The sequence below is a fragment of the Dipodomys spectabilis genome, unplaced genomic scaffold (genome assembly GCF_019054845.1).
Source record: "Dipodomys spectabilis isolate Male_0828 unplaced genomic scaffold, ASM1905484v1 ptg000273l, whole genome shotgun sequence".
Taxonomy (NCBI): domain Eukaryota; kingdom Metazoa; phylum Chordata; class Mammalia; order Rodentia; family Heteromyidae; genus Dipodomys; species Dipodomys spectabilis.
In genome coordinates this window covers 2,708,427-2,732,838 of record NW_024870950.1, presented here as the reverse complement: position 1 = coordinate 2,732,838, position 24,412 = coordinate 2,708,427, and the positions used below count along the sequence as shown (strand labels likewise).

At 45.3% G+C, this 24,412-nt stretch overlaps 1 protein-coding gene across 1 annotated transcript in view; it reads right to left on the bottom strand.

Moving 5' to 3' along the window:
* The window catches only part of Adamts18 (ADAM metallopeptidase with thrombospondin type 1 motif 18), a 97,621-nt gene extending 77,262 nt beyond the window's left edge, over positions 1-20,359 (bottom strand). Inside the window, exons 1-3 of the mRNA XM_042700843.1 lie at positions 20,267-20,359; positions 19,985-20,075; positions 16,713-17,029 (exon numbers count right to left, since the gene is read on the bottom strand). Of these exons, the coding sequence (XP_042556777.1) occupies positions 16,713-17,029; positions 19,985-20,075; positions 20,267-20,359 (501 nt within the window). The remainder of the gene's footprint in view (positions 1-16,712; positions 17,030-19,984; positions 20,076-20,266) is intronic.
* Between the last annotated feature and the right edge of the window lie 4,053 nt (positions 20,360-24,412).

Below are 24,412 nucleotides of genomic sequence, written 5' to 3'. Positions count from 1 at the left end.
GAAAGTTCACTGTACAGTCTGTGTGCTTACACTGTTCAAAAGAAGATTGGGAATGAGAGTAAACATCCCTTGGCTCTTACATACATGGTAGCTGGGGGTTGTGAGTAAAGTTGTTGGTGTAATGAATGGCTCTCGCTTCCCAAAGGCCCATCCAGGGCCCTGGGTCCATTGCCTTTCCTAATGTATCTCATAGACAGCCCACTCTTGGCATGGGATGTGACCGATAGGGTGCCAGGTTCCAAGGATGCTGACATGGTCAGGATGGGTATCTTCCTCGGCTACTCCCAGTCTAGCAGGCAAAGGACCCACTCCCTGAAGGGAGAATTGCAATGCATTATGATGACATGGGAAAACTCTGAGAAATCAGGGCAGAAGCGTTTCACTCAGTCTGAGAGTATCGAAGATTTTGTTTTTCTTTCTGAAAATGATGTTTGAACAGTGTCTTAATGAAAGGAAAAAAATAACCCTTGGGAGAAGAAATGTTTTAAGGCTGCTGTTAATTGCCTTTGCCACTGGTGAGGAAAAAAAAAATTCAGAGTGATTGCAGGCACATCAGCCTTTGACGGAAAGTGACATTAACCTCCAGACAAAGGGGGAAGTGTTTGTCTTGAAGCAGCATTTACTTGGCCACCCCTGTGCTGGGCTCAGAGAGAAAATTCTGGACTCCTTAGTGGCATGTTGACAGCTAAAGTGGATTGGGGTTTATGTCCAGACAAGCAGCCCTTGGTCAAATACATCCAAAATGGTTCCATCCTGAATGAAAAAATTCACACCAAAAATGATGGAATTCTTTTGACACAATGGAATTCTTTTTGGGGTCTGGAGTGCCTCCCCCATTCTTCTTGGCAGAGCAGGTCACACGGTCCACTCCAGGGGCCAGCGGAGAGCCCATTTCAGTCGTCAATGGATCAGATCTGTCATAACGCTCTAAGTGAACACAGAGACTGTAGCCAAGCTTCGATTCCACGTGATAATGAATAAATTCTGCTTAAGAAGTGAATCCTTCCACTGCACACTTACTATAAGAGAAAAGTATTCTACCTCCACAGGTTGCTCGGTAATTAGCCTCCGGCACCACTGTGGCAAGATTGTCACAGCAAGATGCCACACACACTGGGAGGCATGAACAGAAACAAGAGTTCCTTCTCACAGCTATAGAAGTTACAAGTCCAAAACAAAGACCTGTTGGTTTCTTTCTAGTTCACAAATGACTACCTTCGCCTTGATCCTTCACAAAGTAGAGAAGAAATCTCTGGTCCCTGTCTGTCTGTCTGTCTGTCTGTCTGTCTCATTCTCACTGGCATTAGGGCTTAAGAACAAGGCCTCACATGCTTGATCAGCTTTCTTGCTTACTGTTAGTGCTCTACCACTAGAGCCATGCTCCTTGTCTGGCTTTCTGTTGGTTGATTGGAGACTTTCCTTCCCAGCTAGCTTCAAACTGAGATCCTCTTGAATAGCTCTCAGACTCCAGAATAGCTGGGATTACATGCATGAGCCACCAGACTCTGGCTCTGTATTTCTTCTTATATGGTAAGCCATCTTTATCAGAATTGGGACCCTCTTTTATGTCCCTGTCTATGTTTATTACCTGTATTGCCTAGCCATTAGCCTAGAGGATCTCAGTTCAAAGCCAGCCAGGGCACAAAAGTCTGAGAGACTCTTAACCTCCAATTAACTAGTAAAATGCTGCATTGGAGGTGTGGCTCAATGGTAGAGCACAAGGCATGAGGAAGAAAGCCAAGCCAGAGCATGAAGCTCTGGGTTGATGCCTCAGTATACACACACACACACACACACACACACACAGAGGTTAAGATTTAAGATTTCGGAGAAAAGAGAAACAAAATGAGGTGATCTGATCATCAGATGTCATTTTTCCCCTGAACGCATTCAATGATATGGCCTGAAAAGACAAGGTTAAATCAAGAAAAGACTCTCAAGCAAAATCTTGTTCAAAAAAATAGAGTATAGGGATTTGTGTTTGGGGATATCAGCATATCCAGAACACAAAGTGCCAAAATGGCATAGCAATGACTAAAATGAATAATATATCTTACTACATAAGGCCTACTTTAGGAAGGCAAGGTTGGCTCAATCTATTTAGTAAAGGCAGAAGAAATCATATAATCACAACAGGTGTTAACAAACAGATAAAAATGATCAGAAAACTAGCAACAGAGATAATACCAACAATAATCTGATTGACTGTACATACAAGAAACTCACAGAAAATTCAAGAGTCCTTAAACAAACTTTCAAAATTGATGACAGGTTTCTAGATAAGATTCTATATACAAAAATCAGCTTCTTCTCTACATACCAATACTCCCCCAAAATGAAATCAATATGACTATTTCATGTTTATTAGCATCAAAAATATCAGTCAAAATAATTCAGCAAGGCAGCTGTAGAATGGTAACTGTAAAATATTACTGCTGGCCATTTGAGTTGATTACAGCAAAGTGGCCAACTCACAAAAATTCATTGAGCTATAGACTTTGGTATATGCCTTTCCATCTAGATGCTTTTTCAGTTCATTTTTTTAAAAACAGACCCTGAAACGCTCTAAAAAAGAGAAGTAAAATGCTATGAAGGATTTCAGAAGCACCTTGTAAATTGAGTGGTAGGTACCTTTTAGTCCAAAACCTGAGAGTAAAACTACATTTTTTCTTGTAGCTTTGTCCTAGGAAAGCAGACACTGAAGCAGATAGAGATAAGAAACTGCATTAGAGTCAAAAGTAGCATTCAGTCAGGACAGGCTTATTCCACAGAGAGCCACAAAAGAAACTGTTCTCCTAAGCTGATATGACAGGATAAATAGCGTCACAGACATTCTGTTCACGGTAGCTGACTCAACAGCCAAGGCTGACAGATTTACAATGGAGAACTGAATCCTCAGATAAAAAAGAAAAAAGAAAAAAAGAAACCCATGTGCTATGTTTGGGTCTTGATGACCTGCAGTATACACTGAAACCCTTAAATCAACAAGTTGATGGCATTTATGGGGAAGCACTCTGACGAGTCTGCTTCATCAAACAAGCCTTGTCTTGAGTCTGGGCTCAGCTAAAAGCTGGACTATCAAAGGCAAGCCTCTGCTGACAAGGGAGGGAAATGTGCTCCCTTTCTGTTCAAATAATGGAAATCTTTCTTGTGCTTTGGGGTTAGAGAAAAATGGCACAGATGTACAGAGATCCATATAGTCTTTAAGACCCATCAATGCGAGAAAAGATTTATTTACCCAATGACTCCATACCTCCTGCCATTATTAGCACAGTTTGGTCTTTGGGATTTAGCTGCCCGGCTCTCAGCAACTCATGCAATGTCACTATCTTGACGGACATTTGCGTGGACTATGCAATACATCCATTAAATATGGATGTTTTACAATAGCATGTCTGAAACTATTTTGACTAAAAGCTGTGGCTTAGAAAAAAGCATACACACACTCATTTGAGCTACAAGCTACCTCCAATCACATTGCTCAGTGAACCTACTAGAACTCATACTGCCAAATGTCATGAAATACTTGCCCTTTTTGCTATCACATAATCAATACCTGTTTTATTCTGTTTTGTTAGGATCTGCCAAATGGTTGCAATCCAGAATTTTTTTAAAGATTTTTTTAAATAAAGAAGGAAAGTGGTTTTAAGTGCATGATCCAGGATCCTTTTTAAAAATTTCACTGACACTCAAAATGGCCTAAGAATCCTCCAAGGTATTTAATGAAAGTACAGACTGCATAGGCCCAGGGATTATGATTCAATAGATCTGGGATAGGTTTAGGAACCAATTTTTTCTAATCATGAAGCATTCCAAACAAGGAGTCTGCAGGTGCACCGAAGATGACATCTAGGTAAATGTATCTCCCTCCCATCCCTTTGCTTCAGACGAGACAAGAGGAAGGATATGTTCACAGACACACATTTGCAAAGAGTTGGGAAGTAAAGCCAAGTCTCACATTTCTCACTCCTGTGCCATCTTAGAATTTTAACCCTTGTGAGAAAATGCTGCAAATGAGAAGAGGCAATACCACCAAACATGCAAAAGAAGGAAAACAATGAATAACACTGGAGCTGACTTTTCAGAAAGGGGCTGGAACCAAACCCACGACTGAGAACAGGTGGTTGAGAAATCCCCCTTCCTTTGATCCACATGGCAACCTCACATTCAAGCATGCTCAATCTTTTCAAAAGATTTCTTTTAACCACTGAATCATACAGTGTAACGCACGGTATGATATGCTAGCCTGGCAATTTTATAAGACCACCACATCATTTTAAACTGGTTCATTTGTCACATTAGAAGGCATCTCTTTTTTTCTGCAAAAAATGCCCGTGGAGCCTAATATAAACTGATTACTCATTTTAGATGATGAGCAGAAGTGAGTGGTATGATGGTAATGCTTTAATGTGGTGATTCATGTCCACTGTACTACACCAACCATTGGCACTCACGGGCAGAATGCCACTCCCAGCCTCCCTGCTTCTCCAGTATACAGCACTGGCTGTCTTACATCTGTCCTTGATCTTTGCACAACCTTCAGTTCACTAGTCAAATCAAGCCAGTAAGGAAGGATACAATGAAGCATCTCTCAAGTGAATGCTTTCTTGAGGATGACTGGGCCCTACTGCTTCCTGGAGATCATTCGAGTTCATCATATTCAATGTACATTTGATGAATGAGGAGTTTCTCTGGATCATTTATATTTTAAACATTTGGGTGCAAGAATGTATTGTTACAATAACGTTCATTTCCTCCTGACACAAGCCACCTCTGGGCAGGAGAGAGAGAAATCGTTCAAATAATCACATTATTAGTTGTAAGAGTACAGAGAGTACTATGTCAGGAAAAGGGGAAGTGTAAAAGCCAACTTTGCAAAGAATGGTCAAAAGACCTTGTGATGGTTAATGAACTTGATGGGGCTACAGGATGCCCAGATAACTAAACATTATCCTAGGTGTGCCTGTGAAGGTGTTTCTGAATGAAACTAGCATCAGAATTGGCAGACCCGTATAGCTTTCCCCAATGTGAGTGGATTTCACCCACATATATTGAAGGACTAAATAAATAGAGCAAAAAGTCTGAATAAGGTGGCATCCATGACCACTGCCTGTATTTTGAGCTGAAACACCTGTCATTTATTGCCTTCTGAGATAGATAAATATATAGTATTGGCTCTCTAGGTCTACAGCTTGCTAACAACAGATCTTTCGCCTTTTCAGTGTCCAAAATGCACAAGCTAATTCCTTATAATAAATCTCTCCCTCCTCTCTCTTTCTGTCTGTCTGTCTCTTCCTCTTCCTCTCCCTTTCCCTACAGAGACTAGCACAGATATATAAAACAGAACTACTGGTTTGGTTTCTCTGGAGAATGTGGGTTAATGCGGGCCTAGCCACACTCAGTCTACCAGTCAGATTAGAGAAAGGAAACATCCACTGCCATTTTTCCTGGTACTGCGAATCTTTTCCATAGAATAAACACTACCTACTCTTCTTTCCAGGAAACCACACCCCCTAAACACTTTTTGGGGCCTGAGAAACCAGGAATCAACACATGGATGTGTTATTAGAACTATAGTCAGGGTTTAACTCTCCATCAGTGAAGAAGACATTCTGGGATGCAGTAAGAAGAAGATCTTTTACTTGGCTGATTTCTCCTCTCTTTCCGTGGAAATGCCTGCTTTGGCCAGCGTTCCTTCTAGCAAGGGAAATCCACTCAAATATCCATATGAGCAGAAACACAAGAAAAGCTAAGATTCTAATACATTAAATATGACATTGCGTCAGATAACAATGGACCTTTGAATGTATCCATTGATCTGGATTATTCTTGCTATTCTTGTTGCTGTTGTTGTTGTTGTTGTTGTTATATGGGGGGATTGGTAATAATGTGGCATTAGCTTTTAAATTTCCTGATCAGGGATCTTGGTAAAACTATATTCTCTTTTACTTCCTATATGTGTTATTTAATGTACCTAGGAAAGTTACTATGAAAACAAACCATACATCTGAAACTTAATAAAGAGGTTTTTATTTGAAGGGAAAAAAATGAGCAAAGCTAATTCAGCTAGCAAGTTTTAACCAGATATAATTAGAAGAAAATATGCATATGTAACTTCTGAAAATTTTCAAAGCATAATCTCTTTCATTTCTCTTCAAGGGAAATATTTAATTCAACATCTTTAAATCTGGCTTTCATCAACAGAATTGTGCAAATGTCTATATAATTGTATAATAACTAAGTGTCTGCAAACCAGAATACCACCCTGTCCACACCACAGCATCCAACTGAAGACTGCATGGACTCTGAAAGCACTCTGGGGAAGACAATGTCAGCAAACAACTCAAGGAAAAGAGAATCATATCCGCTTGCTTCATTGTCCCATTAGTAAAACTCAGAATACAAGAGACTATATTTGTTCTTTGCAGTGTGGTAGACATTAGGAAGTTCTTACATGGTAGTTGCTCAAGTTAGAAGATACACCCTGGACTTAAATGTCTGATATGAAAAATAAAAGCATCTCATTAATAGTTTCTGCATTATACATGCATACATACATACATATATATATATATATATATATATATATATATATATATATATATATATATATATGTCATGGGGCTGGAACTCAGGGCCCAGATGCTGTCCCTGAACTCTTTTACTCAAGGCTAGCACTTTACCACTTTGAGACACAGCTCTACTTTGGGTTTTTGAGTAGAGATAAGATCTCACCAGGCTAGCTTCAAACCATGATCTTCGGATCTCAGCTTTCTGAGTAGCTAGGATTATAGGCGTGAGCCACTGGCACCCATTGATTATATTTTTTTGGAATAATTACATGTGTAGCATATTAGGTTTAATACAATACAATCTAATACCAACATAAATTATATCCATTTCTTTCTTCCTTTCTTTCTTTTTTAGTGTGGATCCTAGAGAACTTAAAATTGTGTGTGTGTGCGTGTGTGTGTGCATGCGTGCGTGCGTGCATGTGTGTGTGTGTGTGTGTGTGTGTGTGTCTTGGCTTTCATTATATTCTCAATGAATAAGGGTGTGCTAGAGCAAACAAGAGGTAATGTTCCATGCAACACAAAAGAATAAATACAAGATTTCATGGAGTAAAGACAACCCCCTCCAAAAAAAACCACCTCACTTATGTTGTCATTCGTTAAAAATAAAAGTCTACCACACACTAAAATTAGACTCATTGAAATAGATATCTTCAAAGGCACAAATGAACTGCATATGAGTTTGGGGCAATGTAATCCACCGGTAAGTATTCTTGGTTTCCAACATTAACCCGCTTGTCATCATCTGAACTATTCAAAGAAATCAATTAACAGTGGTTGCAGAGTGTGAAGTCATCCTCCAAGCCAACCATGAAGTCTCTGCCTCCTTCCAGCCGCCTGCTGACAGGCGTATGATGTACTCACTGGTATTTTCCTGCTTTCATGCCATCTGCCCTTATTGTCAGCAGACAAGGGGAGAGGTATGTCCCAATGAGACAACTGACATAAGAAGTAGTGAGTCAACAAGGCAGATAATGTATCCAAGATGTCCTAGTAAGACCACATATTGACAGTACAAGATGCTGTGATATTCTTGCTGTGGGCACTGTACTCAATAATATTGATTCATGATGTGTGTGGGCAAATGGCCAGTGCACTTAACCTGCCAGCTACCCTTGATGCTGTGCAATGTTGCTTATGCTTGCCTAGTTCCTCTATGAGCCCATGAGCTCTTTGTGGAAAGAATCCACAGTTGATCATTTTTATCATAGTTTGGATTTTCATTTCAAATGAACTAGATTAATAAGGTAGAGGAGGGGGGGAAGAGGGAAGAGAGAGGAGGAGGGGGAAGAGGGAAGTTGAGAGGGGGAGAGAAGGGGGAGAAAAGGGGATGAGATGGGGAGGAGAAAGGGGGGAGGAGGAGGGGAGGAGGAGGAAGAGGAGGAGGGAGAACATGGGAGAAGAAGGAAAAGGACAAAGAAGGGGAAGGGAAGCGGGGAGAGGAAAGGAAAGGGGAGAAGAGAATGGGAAGGGGAGAGAAGACTAGTATATGGTTCAAGTGCTTCAAAAGCCCATAGAACTTTCATTTCAGGAATATATGGACATCGGGGTCATGTGACCCTGTTCTCAGGTGACAAGAATGACTGCCAGCAACTGCATCTTTGCTACCCCAGGTGGCCCAGAACTTGATCCCGGGAAATGTTTGTCTCCAGTCACTACAGTGAACCAATCCATGCAGTCAATATTATCTGACCTTCTGACTAGGGACTGAGGAAGACGTGTCACCTTCATCTAAATCCCACTAGGTAGGGGCAAGGCAGACAGAGCGCAGCCTGTCATCCTGGCTGCCCAGGAGGCTGAGATCTGAGGATCAAAGTTCAAAGCCAGTCTCAGCAAGAAAAATCCATGACATTCTTATCCCCAGTTAACCAGCAAAAAGCTGGAAGTGGAGGTGTAGCTTCAGTGGGAAAGCACCAACCTTGAGCAGAAATCGCAAAGTGAGTGTCCAAAGCCCTCGCAGGGAGGAAGTCCGTGAGCAGTGACCTCTTCCTGGTGTTTATATGTTTCCTCCGACGAATGGAATCACTCGCTCTTCCCCTTTCCTCTGCTCTGCTCCGCACAGCCCCTTTCCTCTCCTCTCCCCTCATTCATCTAGTTCAACTTTAGGGCCTAGCACCTATGGTGATTTAAACATTTCTCAACTGTAATGTTCATTTTGTCACACTATCCATGTGCATTTATATTCATGACGTCATTACTCTCTGCCTTCATGCTGGAATGTCAGAGAACTCAAGAACCATATTACTCTCATCTGCCCAGAGGCTCTCATAATTCTGTAGCACAGAATAAGCCAAGGATAAATGTTTGGAGTTGGGAGGATGGGGAGATGGAAGGATGGGGTAGAGGAAGAAGTAGAGGAAAAGAAAAAGAACCTACACTCCAGTGTGACTTTGACTGTGCCTACTTGGTATATTCATCAAAGGTTGAGCAATTTAGAGGCTATTGTGAATTATAGAAATAGCAGTGTACCGGTCATGTAGGCAAATTAGTCTTCAAAGGAAAGGATGAAACAGACAGATGAATGCTTGGGTCTTCTGCTAACACTATTCATAATAGAGAACTAAGCTGTACACCTTGCATCCCAGTGAAATCCTCCCCCAACACAATTACTATTTCAAAAAGATATGTATGTGTAAAGTGTCCAATTATATGCACTAGATAGGAACAAGGGAAAACATCTTTTCAAGAGTCTTGGGCAATGGCATACTTAGAAAACACAGAGGACATTCCTGATTTCATTCCCAGAACTGCCCATGGCCCCTGTGTATATACAGGTCAAGAGAGCAGAGACAACATTCTATGTTTCTCTTAGGTCAACTCCAAACCCAGAAACAGTATCCATATCTGTAACCCACACCCATATAGTTAGACCTCTTTCCTCCTGAGAAACTAAGGGCACATTTCATTATAAATATCCTCTCTGTTTCTTCAGTGGTCCAGTTATTTTCAGTAGTCTGGGTTGGCATGTTGTAAAATGCAAAAGCAAATACACATCTTCTAAAACATTCCCAGATGGTTTGACTGCTGCAGTCCAACCACCCCCAGACTCCTGCCTGGTTCATGAGATGGCTGAAGCCCCTGAAGACAGGTGTGCTACAGACTGTGTAGCTACATCCGAGAGTCAGAAAATACTCTGGCATCTGAAACCTTCTGAGCATCAAGGTGACATTAACTCTCAGATCTCAGAGCCTTTCTGGATTTGGGATTTGTGGGTTAGATACATTCGATCAGTAAAGTCTATGCAAATATCCCGACATGTAAAAACAAAACGAAACTCCAAAATCTGAAACATGTTGGGTGTCAAGCATTTACCTGACATCACCATGCTTAATGTCAAGTATACTCTGAAAGTAACGAATAAATTTGTGGAAATGTGTTTTGTAAATAAAGTCAGTTTGTGATTGGGCCCTTGACACACGCTCTCAGCTGAGGACAACCGTGCCCTCCGACCCCGCCAGGACACATGGCAGCATGGTTGCTGTTGTTTTTATGCCTCCTTGATCCAAGAGCCATTCTTCTAGAATTATGTTTTAGTTGTAAAGGACTGTGCTTAACACGTAATAACTTAACAGCAATTAATATTTCTTTATACCTTTGGCAAGAATCGAATTCATCCTATCATGCATTTTACTGAAAAATCCTGTTATTAAGATAAGAATACTTATATGGGTAGTAGCAATGCATTTAAATAATATATTTTACTCATCTCTAATACACATAAAACAGACTCAGCCTCATCTATCTGTTTTTTAAAAAAGTGTGTTCATAGACAGGCACGAGTGGCTCATGCCTATAATCCTGGCTACTCATAAGGCTGAGATCTGGGGATCTTGGTTTGAAGCCAACTCAGGCAGGAAAGTCTATAAGACTCTTGCTTCCAATGAACCACCAAAAGCTAGAAGTAGAGCTGTGGCTCAAGTAGTAGAGCACTAACCTTGAACTCTAAGAAATAGTGCACAGGCCCTGTGTTCAGGACACAGTACTAGCACACACACACACACACACACACACACACACACACAGATATGTTCATTAGCCCCAGAGAAATTGATTTGGAGTAAATCTTCATCTGTCTCCTGGAAGTGGTCAATTAAAATAAAAAAGGGAATATGAAATTGCAAAATCACAGGGAGAACACATAGAGGCTGAAACACACCCTATTAGAGAACTTGGTAAATCAGCTGATATAATCTTCTTTATAAGCTTATCTCAATCTCTTTCAAGTGCCGTCTCTCAAATAGGGGTGTGCACATAGCCGACTTCTCTCAAATTAATGATGGGCACTATATCATTTATATTACAAAGCATGCTTCCCCTTTGACTTGTGGTGGTAATAAAGGGCAGATAAATTATTCCAAAGCTCCATGGCATGAATAAGCAATCAAAAGAAGTCTACTGAAAATGAAAGCCTTAGCTCCATCAAAGGCATCCATCCCTTCAGGAGAGGTGAGCTTGCTGTCTAGACAGAAAGCTCAGCAGACTTGCACTTTGCTATTTGAATGTATTCTGTCCTGTAATTGGATAAAAAAAAGAACCCGTGGGAACAAGCTTTCATGAGAATAACTTAGTGTAACTAAAGAGGAACTCTTAGGCTTGTGGACAGAGATGTGTATGAAGGCCAAGCAAATAGTTTTGGTCACGAAAGCCTTCCTGTGCAGTGCTATCATTAAGCCTGTTTAGATTCGGACTTCAGGAATTAATCAGTACCATTTTCTCCCCAAATTGTTTATTGCTAATGGTGGGAAACCATGCAATTTTACCAACACATATGTTCTGCTGGAGGGGACTACTCAAAGGCACTGTCTGGTTCATGGAAAACCAGGATGAAATGAGTTCTCAGTAGCTTTGTCTGTCACGCATCCAATTTAGACTGACAGTGATGTTGAATGCTCATGTTAATAGAAGTGAATATATCTCTTCCCACAATCAGAGTCCTGAATTCATTTCACATTTCAGCTCTTCGCCAAGAAGAAATGACTGTCTCTCTGACAAAGTATAGGATTTCATGCAACTAACAATCTACCATTCAAGCCATAACTCCAGTCCTGATTTTTGCTGGTTATTTTAGAGAAGGGAAGGTAGTGAACTTTCTTGTCCAGGCTGGCCTCAAACCATGAGAGACCAGATCTGAGTAGCTAGGATTACAGGCTTAAGCCACCAGCAACTATGAGCTCTAGTTTTAATCTCTCTAAGTGCTTATTTTTATCTAGGATAAACCTCCCTCCTTCCTGTGGGTGATAAGTATTGGTACTAGCTGACTTTGGAAAACTTCTCTAGGGAAGAAGGTCTATAATAGTTGTAATTATTACCAAATCTTTACTACAACAGGTTAAGTATTTCTCATTGAAAATGTTTAGGATGTAATGTTATGGATTTGGGATAGGGGAGAATCTGGGAATATTTCTCTCATATATAATGATATATCTTGCTGATGGGACCCAAGTCTAAACATGAAATTTATTTATGTTGCACACACACATACATATAATCATGAAGTCATTTATACATTATTTTTAGCGTGTCTTTATGTTGAACCCATTCTATGAGGTCAGTGGAATTTTCTACTTGTTGTCACTTCAAAAGTTTCAGCTTTGGGAACATTTCAGATTTTCAGATTAGATAAGTTCATGCTACACCAATATTCTTTCTGGTGCCAGGTATTGTCTTAAATGTTCACCAGTATCATATTTCAATCAAACATCTACAGATCCCATGAGAAGGAATACTATCATTACCCTTATCATATCAAGGAAGAAATTAAATGCAAAAAAGATGAACAATATGGCTGACTCATGTAACCTGTAAGGGTTTGGAGCTGGTACCTGAGACAGAACCAAAGCCATGACATGCAATGCTCCCTCACATGGGATGGGTACAAGTTGTGTGTCCTTTTTCTTATTTCTTCTTAGCGGATAAAGTAATGATTCTTTTTGTTGTTGTTGTTATGAGGCTTGAACTCCACCACTTTGACTCATAGCCCCACTTCCAGTTTTCTGGTGGTTAACTGGAGATAAGAGACTCATGGACTTTCCTGCCTAGGCTGGCTTTGAACCCCAATCCTCAGATCCCAGCCTCCTGAGTAGCTAGGATTGCAGGCATGAGCCACCAGCACCCAGCTGCAATGATTCTTTTTTCCTCTAAACCTCGGTGTCTCTACCAACATGGTGGCCCAAACCCAAAGCACTCTTTTCTTGACTGACTGGCTTTAAAACCCTTCAGGACAGGGGATGGGGAGAAGAGAGGGTCAATGGCCATTTCCTGCCTAAGACTATAACCTAGCTGAAAGCCAAGAATAATCAAGGCTGTGCCCAGCTGAGCACTCGACACAAAGCCTCCCAACCCTACGTCAGAGAATCACCATTCCCACTGTGCAGATGAGAAAGATGGAGGCAGAGGCAAGCTCAGGACTCACCAAGCCCAGGGCTCAGGGAGCTGGGAAATGGATTCTTCAGTGGCTGTCTCTGGTGGACAAACAGAAAACCCAGGGAGGAAGCATGGGCGCCATGCACTCTAATGTGAGATCCTCAGCCTGGGCTCAGCTACTCCGCAGCGCAACACTCTGGCAAGAAACTTGGCTTTGGGATGTTTTTTTTTTAACAGTTTTTGGTCTGATGTGTTGCTAAAAGTGTTGTTATAAGCAAATAATTAAGTGTTTCCACAAATCGTGTGTGAAGAGGGTAGAGTGAAGTGAAGCCAAAAAAACTTTAAAAAGTCTTTTCTTTTCTTTTTCTTACCCTTGACAAATTGAGTAATGGCCTAAGAAAACGCCTTTGATTTGGGGTCAGCCTGTATTAGAAAATTGGTTAATACGATCCAGCCTAATCCTTAATTTCACGTGATCCTCTCCAGAGAGTCCACGAAGTTGCAATGGGGTATATGTAATTCAACAATCCCTAGAGTTCAGGAGGCCTCCAGCCAGCAGAGCCAAGGATAAAAGTCATTCAACTTCAGCCCTTTGTTGAATGGAAATGAGCTTTCTAAAGACTGCTTGGCAGGCAGTGACTAGCAAGAGACAAGTCAATGACTGAGCTCCCTGAGTGTTAAAAACGAGTGTTTGAAAAGGAGAGATCAAGGCATCCCCACCGCTGGTGCCTTTTGAAAGCCAATGGCTTCCCAAGTTTCTTGCAAGGACCCAGGCTCTCCTGAGAATGGAACACTGAAGTCCAAGTCTGAAAAAGCCACCACTAAAGAAAGACACAATGGGGACATTAGAGTAGCCAGCCATGGAGGATGAAAAAAAATGCCACATAATTGTTGGGGACAAAAGAAAAGAGAAAGTAAGGGAAACCAAGTGACAAAAATAAGTAGTGTATTGGGAACCCAGACCACAAGGGTTGCTGTGGAAACTCTTACTATGGGATGCATTCCACTGGGAACCTCTGGTGGGGTACTGAGCCCAGGGAATAATCAGACATTGAACACAGGGTCTGACAGAAACAGCAAAGCAGCCTAACCATTCTGACAAGCTTGGTCTTTGCTGAGGTTCTCAAAGGTAAACAAGTCCATGTACTACAGGCCTAAGCAGAAACACAAGGTAAAGTCTTCTCGTGGGATCCTCATATAAAGACGGGAGCTTGGTTTAGAGTTTCTGAAGTCATATCTATCTCCTCAGCCAGAAATCAGGACCATCAGTCATATTGGGTACCAATGAAGAACAAGTAAGCTGAGGACTGGAAAATGCTTGTTTTATAAGGAAACACAGAATGCTGGTAAAGGAAGCTGACAGATCTATAAGCTTAAGAAGAAGGGGAATGGTCAAAGTGGTCTCAGTGCCATTTCTTGGAGATCCACAATGTATAATATTGAAAAGCATGAGAGGTATGAAAGGCATCTAACTTCCTTTAAACCTACAGTTTCCTTAACTTACATGACCACAAAACTTATTCATGGAGTATCTCTGCAGAGTTAGAAAGCAATATAGATTATTATAGTACCTATGTAGGGAGAAATCATTGCTTTGGTGTTTTTCTGTCAGCACCAAACCAAAGTGAGTTCCTTAAAAAGAAAAGAACTAGCTGGGTGCAGGTGGCTCATGCCTGTAACCCTAGCCCCTCAGGAGGGTAAATCTGAGGATCGCAGTTTGAAGCCAGACCAGGCAGAAAAGTTCCCGTGAGACTCTTATCTCCAATGAACCACTCAAAAACTGGCAGCGGCACTGTGACTCAAGTGGTAGAGCACTAGCCTTGAGCGCAAAGAGGCTTAGGGACAGTGCCCAGGCCCTGAGTTCAAGCACCTCCCCCCCTCCACACACCCCCCCCCCCCACAGTGTTGGAACAACAATAACAAAAATCTCTTCCCCAAAATCTGTGAATGAGATGACTGATCAGATTTCCTATCCCTCGTAGACAATGGAATCCCAAGGGAAGCTAAGTTTTGTAGAGAGAGAAGAGCTGGAGAGCCAGGGGCTGCTGGCCTGCTTTCCATGTAACTCACTTCTCCACAGCCTCGTAGGGGGCGTGGTCTGTCCCATGATTCCCATTTTAGAGATGAAGAAGTGAAGGTGCATAGAGCTTAAATGATAACATGCCTTGGGCCCTCTTGGTAGGTGTGGGTATGATTGTCAAAATTCAAGCTGAACGCTCTTAACCACCAGTGTCATGAAACAAGGTTCAGGGAGGCATCTAAAGGCTCTGAATTCTGAGTAGACAGAGGGCCATCCAGGAGAATGGCGGAATGCTGAGACACAGCAAGAGACTCGCCACCACAAAACAAACAGAAAGCCAAGATCTAGTTGGGCACGTGCAACACGTGGCTGTAACCAGGTTACAATACACAGGTCATTAGTGAGCTGGAGTCATTGCTTAAATGGATCCAGCTTCGTTGGGAATTGCTCTTTGCTTTACTTTATAATTTAAATAGATGGAAGAATATTGTGACTGTACAGATGAGGAAAGATTTTAGCCACAATTCAGGCCACACCATGAGATTTAAAATTAAACAAAAAGAAGTCACATCACATCTTAACTGAAAATGTCAACTGGCAAAGAACACGGGAGCCCTCCTCCACCCCCAAATATGCAGTTCCTCTTGCCTACGACACACTGTGCCCCAGGCATTCCCAATGACACCCTCAAAGGGCCTTCTAACATGTTCCTTCTGGACAGGCCACAGCATGGTCACTCTGCCTCACAGGCACAAACACTTCTGTCAATCCAAGATATTTCTCAATCACATTTCTTGATCGCAACACAATGTAAAAGCCTAAATGCCTTTCTTGCCTTGTCTAGTTGATTCGACCTTGTATGCAATAGAGTTCACAACACAATTCTTGGCTGGCATTCCAAGAGAGGAAATAACACTTGTCCTAGATGCTTTTAAATCTTCTGCCTTCTTGGATATCGAACTTCATCCTGCCAAGCCCGGAACACCACCAAGCCATGTTCTACAAGGATTTTTGCATGTATGTGTGCCCATACTGGGGTTTGAACCCAGGACCTGGACGCTGTCTCTTAGTTTTGCTCAAGGTGCTTGAACCACAGCTTCCTTTCCAACTTTTTCGCAGGTTAACTGGAGATAAGAGTCTGACAGACTTTCCTGCCCAAGCTGGCTTTGAACTGTGATCCTTAGATCTCAGTCTCTTGAATAGCTAGGATTATAGGCATGAGCCACCAGCACCCAGTCTAAAAGGATTCTTTATGTTTGCAAGACAACATCAACAGATTACTTAAAAGAAACTAAAAGGCTTTCCTTGTACAAAGTTGAAGGTGGACTGACCAAGACTGCTGAATGCAATTTTGCATTGAAATATAGTTTCATATTTCAGAGTCACATAGATACATGCAGCTGGTTAGATTTATAGAAGGCTGAGCTCCCAAGACTTCACAAAGCGAATGGCATCCATCAAATTTATTTCCTTGGGGAATCCTCTCAAACATGGAGAACGTGAAGGCCCAGACCATTAAACATCAAAAGAATGTCCTAAATGGTCATTAAAATTCTATTATATGTTCTTTCCTTTTTCTTCAGAGAGCAGATTACATTAATTCAATTGAGAATATTGTAAGTATCAAAAGCTGACCGTGGGGGGCAGGCAGTTAGCTACAAATTAGCTCTTAATATTTGCAGACATCTGCTCAATGACACCTATGCAAACCACGAACAGTGAACTCAACCGGACATGGGGGTGGGACACAGACTTACCAAGCCAGCGCAGGTAGACACAGCAACAGAGGAGAAGCTGTCATTTCTGATAAATCCCTGATAGAAACATCGCTGCCCCGTAGGTTCCCAAGTCTCTGTAGCACCGTCTTTTCCAAGTACCTGAACAATAAAGTGACTGCTCAAAATCGCCGAGGGTTTCAGTTCTAAGTGTAGTTCCTGTCCAAATGCTGAAAACCGGTAGTGCAGGGAGCTCCTGGCACCCTGAGTCGATCTCTTTTTCCTGCCGTTGTGCAAAATGTCATGCGAAATGTAAGACCCGCCCGAGTCCACTTCTACCGGCGTGACAAAGACGTAATCTGCAATGGGAAAAGTTGAGCTGTCAGCACCCAGAACCCACAGTGCCAAATGGTCACTTCGTGACAGGCTGGCCAAGAAAATAGGGACAGCCCAGTGATCTTCCATCCTATTGCTATGTACCTAGAGAGAACAAGACTTCCGAATAGCCCAGCCAGACAAGCACCTGGCAGCATCTGCAATTAGCTCTAGGACCTAAAGTCCAAGCCCAAGTATGATGCATTTTTCTAGAACACTTACAGAAAATACCACAACACAGTCTGTTAGAAGAGAGGTTGACGCTTCCTACTTATCCACCATAGATCCGTATGTACAATTATACTATGCTCATTGGGGGAGATAAATTTAATATAAAATCACAAAGGTAAACTGATTTTTACTTCAAGGGGATCAACAGCTTGGTGTTTAAAATGAATTGGGAGCCAATGTCGATTATTTGGATAGGATTTAATTCGCCAAGGGTAACTCATTCGCAAGCAACAGCCATTTCTAGGTTGCCGATACTATTTACACAGCAGGAACAAACTTTCAGTGCATCTTGCCATTTGTATTTTCCTACCAGCTCTTCCAGGGAAAATCTGGTTCCATCACAAGCCTCAAACACGGCCTCATGCATAAAAATACCCCAGAATTTTCAGAACCAGGTTGGAGAGTCTGATGTTGAACCTTGCTCAGACATGTCCAAGGGGGCGTGGCTGAGCTCGGGACACCTGGAAAGACATGTTGAAAGCCACCTTCCCTCGCTGCTCCCCAGAGCACCCCCAATTGCTGTATGTTCTAAAGGGGGAGGTGGGGAGCTGAACAAGTCTGAGAGAGCCACACCAGCACATTCTCTTTCTTTTACTAAACACTGAATTTGGAGAACATCTTCCTCCCCGCCTCCCCCGGTAATGATTTAGAATATGTCCTAGTCACACTTAACCAACGCTCTGCATTTCGCTTCTCCAAGCACAGAACTGGAAAGTAATTTGGAAAGTGTTTATAAAGATTCTGAACAAATAAGAGGCACGTTTGAGTCACTTCGGTTCTTGGTTACTGAGAAGAGGGAGGGAGGGGAAAAAAGAAGAAGAAAAAGCAGGAGGAATTTCCATGTTTTCCAAAACAGTCAACAACAATCAAAAACAAAATAAAAAGCTACAGGGTACAGAAACTCTGTAGCTACCAGAGATCAATGTTATTGATATCAATGATATAGATCAATCTCAATGATATTCTAATTATACTGAGGTTGGGGGTGGGGAATTCGGTGACAATCATATTGCATGGTTGTCTTCTGTCTCTGCCCCATCTGTGATTTCTATTGATTGGACAATGCTCATCCTTACATCCTTTATTCCTGTCTCAATTGTTCTCCGTGCTTCTCTCCTTCAGGTGGTTATCTTATATAACTGGCATCCATATTTTTTTCAATAACTGAGAAAGGAAAAAAATTAAAAAAGCTTTTCCCTTCTGTCAACCTGAGGGGAAAAGACACCTGAGCAGGGTGTATTTCACATCTCTTAAACAAATATTCTCCAATATATTACTTTGCAGAGATGTAGCTTTTGATTAAACACAGGGTTTTTTTTTTTCTTAATAGAAAGCCTACCTCCTCCCTCTACCAAAGTAAAACCTAACCGACTACAAAAGCCATGTCTGACATACGGTCCAGACAAGAGTTTCCACCGTAAGCTGTTTCTTACAGCTTTGTCCCAAATCCTCTGAAATTCTGCCTGCTCTTAGTTGGGAGGCTTGTGGAAGCCTCAGCCACACGCCCCACACACCTGCTATGTACAAGTTTGCTACCAAGGGAAGATTAAGTCCGCAGGCTGTTGGGAAGCGCAGTGAGAGGTATCCTGTCAAAAGTCATCCCATTCACTACTCCAGGAACTGCCCCAAGAGGAGGACCTCAGAGATGGAGACTGGAATGGAAGCATTCTTCAGGCCTGATGTGGTGGTAGGGGTGGGGGTGGGGGGAAGGTGACTGAGAAACCTCAGCCTCTGATTGGACAAAAATGATCATTTTGACCCATGGATAATATTCAGGCTTCTCTTGCCCTCTCTGTCACCCAGAGTCGAGCAACCTTTTTGTACAATTCCACCTGGGGGAGGGGGAGAGGAGAGGGAGAGGGAGGGGAAATCCTAGTAGTTGGCTTCTGTCCCCATCAAGAGTAATCTTGCAAAGATCAGAAAGGAAGAGCCAAAGAATCCAGGTTGGAATAATAAGGTTTGGGGTGTTTTTTTTTTGTTTTTTGCTAGACAGGATGAATGAATCAGGCATCGGCTGGTGGAAACATACATACATACACACATATATACATGCATACATACATACACACACACACACACACACAGTGCAAACCGAGGGATCCCCTTCTCCATGGGGGAGTTGATAAGCAGAAGTGTGCGGCAGCAGATGCAGCCTGCCAAGCCCCCAAGCTCCCGCTGCACTGCCGTCTAGGAGAAGGCCACCTGTGGGCATGGGGTGATCCCCCCAGAGTTGCCAGAAGGAGAGAGTGAGGAGGAAGAGGAGGGTGGGGAGCGGAGTCTCCCAGTTCCCACCCCACCGGCAGTGGTTAGGGTCGGCGGGCCTTTCCAAAGAGAGGGAAGAAATGAGACTAGCAAGTGCCTCCACCTGTGTCCTCTTCCTAACTTCTCACCGCCCTTAGGGGTCTGTCTGTCGGTTGTCTGTCTGTCTGTCTGTCTCTGAACAGAACTAGCCATCTGGGAAACAGGGAGAGGATTTTTTTTTCGGTGGTGGATGGTTTTCCCGCTGCGTTCTGGGACCCGCAGCCTGAGGCCCCGATCCACCCGCGTGCTGCGTTCTCGGTCCTGGCCCCACGGGCGCGCCGGGGGCCCGCGCGGACGGCGCACACCTGCTGCCCGCGCGCCTCCACCTTCAGCCGGAGAGAGGGGCAGACAAAGGGGGGCGGGGCGGGGGGCGGAGGGCGGGAGGGGGGCGCAGAGCAGATACGAACCCGCGTTGAAGCCGCCGTGGCCGCCGCCGCTGCTGTCACCGGCCCCGGCCGCGGCGACCCAGGCACCGCCCAGGCAGCCCAGCTGCAGCGCCTGCGAGGGGGAAAAGTGACATCGCGCGCGCGCGCGGGTCAGCGGCGCGGCGGGGTTGGCACCGGGCGGGCGTCCCCCCCACCCCGCTCCCCGGGGCTCCCCGCACGGGGGGGGGCGTCCGCCTCCCCCTCCCCCGGGACCCCCGCCTCCTCCTCCCCTCCTCCCACCCCCCCCCACGGGGTGGCACCTGCCTGGGCCAAACGCCCCAGTCCCGCGGGGCCGCAGGGCGGGCCGGAGCCCGCGGCGGCGGCGAGGGCGCCGGCGAGCAGGAGGGCGCACGCCATGGTCAGGTGCGGGCGGCGGGGCGCGGCGGGCGCGGCGGGCGCGGCGCGCGGGCGGCGGCGGCGGCGGCGCGCATTCTCCCCGGCGGGGGCCCCGGGAGCGCGGCGCCCCAGGTGCGGCGCCAGGTGGGAGCCGCCGCCGCCGCAGCCGCCCGCCGCAGCCGGGCCGGCCGGGCGGGCGCGCGCCGTGCGGGTGTGGGGTGTGGGGGGCGGCTGCGGCGGCTCCAAACAGGGGACCGCACGCGGGGTTGGTGGGGGGAGCGCTTCCCACCCCCCCGCCACCCCACCCCGCCCCGGGCTGCGGCGAGATCGTCCGGCAGCGGCGGGGAGACCCTCCCGACGCCCGCCCGTCCGTGCGTCCGCCCGGGTCGGTGTCTGAGGCCGGGGGTGGGTGGCGGGTGGGTAGGGGGTAGGGGGTCCCCTCCCTCCCCAGCGCGCCGGGCTCAGCGCCCGCCTCTCCTCCGCGCCCTGATTGGCGACCGGGCTCGTCTGAGCTCCCGTGCTGCGGCGAGGGCGTGGGGTTCCGAGCTGAGGGAAGGGGAGGGAGGCAACACCGCCGAGAGAGAGAAGGGGGGGGGCTGGGTCAGGCCTGGGATGAGCGCCCCCCTCCCCGGGGAGGGGGTGGCGGGACGGGGCGGGCTCAGGTAGAGGACGTCGCCACGTTTCCTCCGGCCCCTGCCGACTTCGAGTCCCGGCGGGACCGAGAGTGGGGAGAATCTAAAGTTCAGCTCCTAAGCGCCAGGCCCGGCCAGGGAGCCTCCACACCCCCCCCCCCCCATGACAAAGTAGGGCTTGCGAGCATGCACCGTACCCACCCACCCACCCAGGATCCTGTCCCGGGCGGCTAGAGGGCTACAGAGTTGGCGCCAGGAGCCAGCACCCCCCCCCACACCCCCCACGCACACCTCGGTCCTTCTCCTGGGTGCGGGGGGGGGGGGGCGGGGGGAACCATGCTGCCAGTTCTGCACGATTGAATCTTAAGCCCTGGACACCCAGATCCACCACCATCAGCCATAACACACAGAGCCTGTCAGCGCCCTCCTGTACAACCAATGGCGCTGTGCCGGCCATCCATTCAATTCGTGTATTTGATTCATTTGTCCACACTTTCTCCCAAGGCAGTGCCGGGGGCGCAAATAACTTCCGTGGATAACTCAAAAACAGTAATGGAATGAATGAAAAGGATCCCAAACCCCATCACGGGAGAGCATCATAAGGCTCCTAGCAAGGTCATTACTGAATGTAATATACATGCTCAGGCAGATGAGAAGGGGGAGAGGCGGCTGAGCGAGGGAAGAGAACAAATGTGCACGCAAAGCATCTCTTAGGAGCTGACATGGAAAAAGAAAACAAAAAGACTAGGTCAGCTTTGTTAAGGAAGAGGACTCAGCGTTTGCCTTGATGGGCGAATGACCAGCTGAGCAAGAGGCAGCCACTGCAGGCGGTTGGATGGAAGGATTTGCAAGGCTGTCGAGGAACTCAGATTTCAGCCAATGTATGGTTCTGTGTGTGTGTGTGTGTGTGTGTGTGTGTGTGTGTGTGTGTGTGTGTGTGTGCGCGCGCGCGCGCGCGCGCAGTACAGCATCATGCTGGAGATGGCCACTGTGGGTCTTAGGGTTCCTATGGAATGCAGGTCCTGAACTCAACAGGGGCCAGACTGGAGCACATTAGGCCACTGTCCCCTGCTAGCATCAAGGAGTACAATAATGAAGACCTTGGACCTCGTGATGCCAGCGAAGGTAGACATACTGCCCTGCTCAGTTCTACAAGGTCTGTGCCAAGCCTAGAATGAATGACAGATTGGCCTATGGATCAACCTAAGTAGTCTGTTTGAGTGCAACAGGGGACAGGTAAAGAAAGCTAGGCTGTAGAGTCAGAACGTGACACCTCCTCCTGGTGAGAAATCACCCACAATGCTAGTTTGAAATGCAGATTCCCTGGGTCACATCCATCGCAATTCTGATGTGTAGCATTGGTGTAGGCTCACATCTGCATTTGTAGGAGGCATCTACGTGCAGGGGACCCAGGTCACTATTTAATGTGACATCAGGGAAGAGCTGGACATGAAGGGAAACAACATCAAAAACCCTAACTGTGCTTGAAATTCTGTCACCAAGCAGCATACTGGAAAAAAAAAAGGGGGGTGAGGGGTGGGACTGGAGACAACAGCCCAGCCATCAGGAAACCTGAAAGGAAATCAGAGGGGTGGGTGCTTTGTCCAAACTCGTCTGAGAGTAACCTTGTGCCCTCCCTAATTCGTGTGTGTGTGTGTGTGTGTGTGTGTGTGTATGCACGCTCCAGTGCCGGGGCTTGAACTCAGGGACTCAGGGCTTTCCATTTTTCTTGGTGGATCACGCTGAGCCATGACCTGCCCCCTCCCCTACCCCATTCCCCATTTCTTTCCCCTATCTCTACTACTAAAGGCTTGTTTGCCTGACCATGAAAACAAGGCTACTTATTTGCACACACAAACTGAAGGCAAGTTCTAAAGCATTCTGAATCAGGGAAGAGTCTAAAGGGCTGGAAGATGCCAGGAAGGGTAAATGACTTCTGTTTTCAGTGATCATTTTCCCCTGCTCCCCTCCCCATTATGATCCTATGGAGTACAGGGTTGTACATCAGCGCTCGGTAAGTATCCGGCTGGGAGGGGGCTAGCGGTGGAGACTGGGAACCCCTGTTAATCAGAAGCACCTGGAAGGTTGTTAGCCATACTCATTCTTGGCATCCCCAGGAATATTCCAATTAAGTCGGTCTGGATTCTGGTGTAACTAAATATATTATCAAACAATCATTGTGACCCACTCTCCTTCTATTTCCACTTGGGTGCCAATACTGCTTTCTTCAAGCCAATAGGATTTAAAGCTCCAGCGGTGTTTCTCTCTCCTTCCTTCTTCATGGAGGAAGCCAAGTATAGCACAAAGGATACAGGGTAGACCTGGCACCGAAATCCTTGCTCTAGTACCAGCGCTGAGTGATAAAGACTTTGGTGTTGATTTGTTGTATCTTTTGTTGCGTTTTTGGCTATATTTATTCATAGTTCGTTTGACTTGAGTTTGGGTGGGAGAGGGTGGTCCGCTTTCTCAACTTTCCCTTTCCCTTCTTCTGAATTCAAAGCATGTCACTTTTATGCTGACAGAAATTATTGGCCCAAGAGGTGGGACCTGGATGCAAATGTGACTGTTACAACCTGGGGTGTGCTGGATTGCATTTCCCATCACCCCCTCTCCCCGACCCCCAGCAGGGCAGAGCCATTCCCAGTGCCCAGCCTGGCTTGATATCTTCTCCTCTCTTAGACCCATTCTTACTTTGGATTGAAGAACTGAGTAAGAGCAAAAAGGTATTCCACCTAGAGCCATGAACTGCATTGCCCTTTCTAATTTCCTGATTTCCTTGTGTCCCTCCATTTCCTCAACATCTTTCCAGGCACTCGTGCTACCTCACGAATTCCGTTACATGGACAGTGGCATGCTAAGGTGAACACATTACATCCACAGCCACTTCCCGCTCACTCCTCACCAACCTACTGCTTGGCTCCTAAGCCCAGCCAGGCAAAAGGGCCTTAAGGTAGAAGTGCAAGAAATGTTCTAAATGAATGAGTGGATATATAGAAACAGAAAGGCAGAGATTCTACTCCATTCACAAAAACAGAATCATTCAAAATGTCAGAGAGAATGAGCCAACCCTCGCAGTTATCTTCTTTAAAGAATTGCACCATTTGAAATGATAACTATAAACGCAGACTGACACCATCCTTTTGCTTTTTCAGTCAAGGCTTGCACTCTACCACTTGAGCCACATCTCCACTTCTAGCTTTTTACTGGTTAAGTGGAGATAAGAGTCTTAGGGACTTTCCTGCTGAGGCTGGCTTCGAACTGTAATCCTTAGCTCTGAACCTCCTGAGTGGTTAGGATTACAGGTGTGAGCCTGCCCTCGATAAGCCTCCATTTCCTCACCCACAAGATGGTAAAAATGCTAAGATCACCTTACATGGATGCAGGGTGATTTGTCTTACCAAGGTGGAGGTGATCACCCTGTGAGACGGGTCAGTTCCCCACT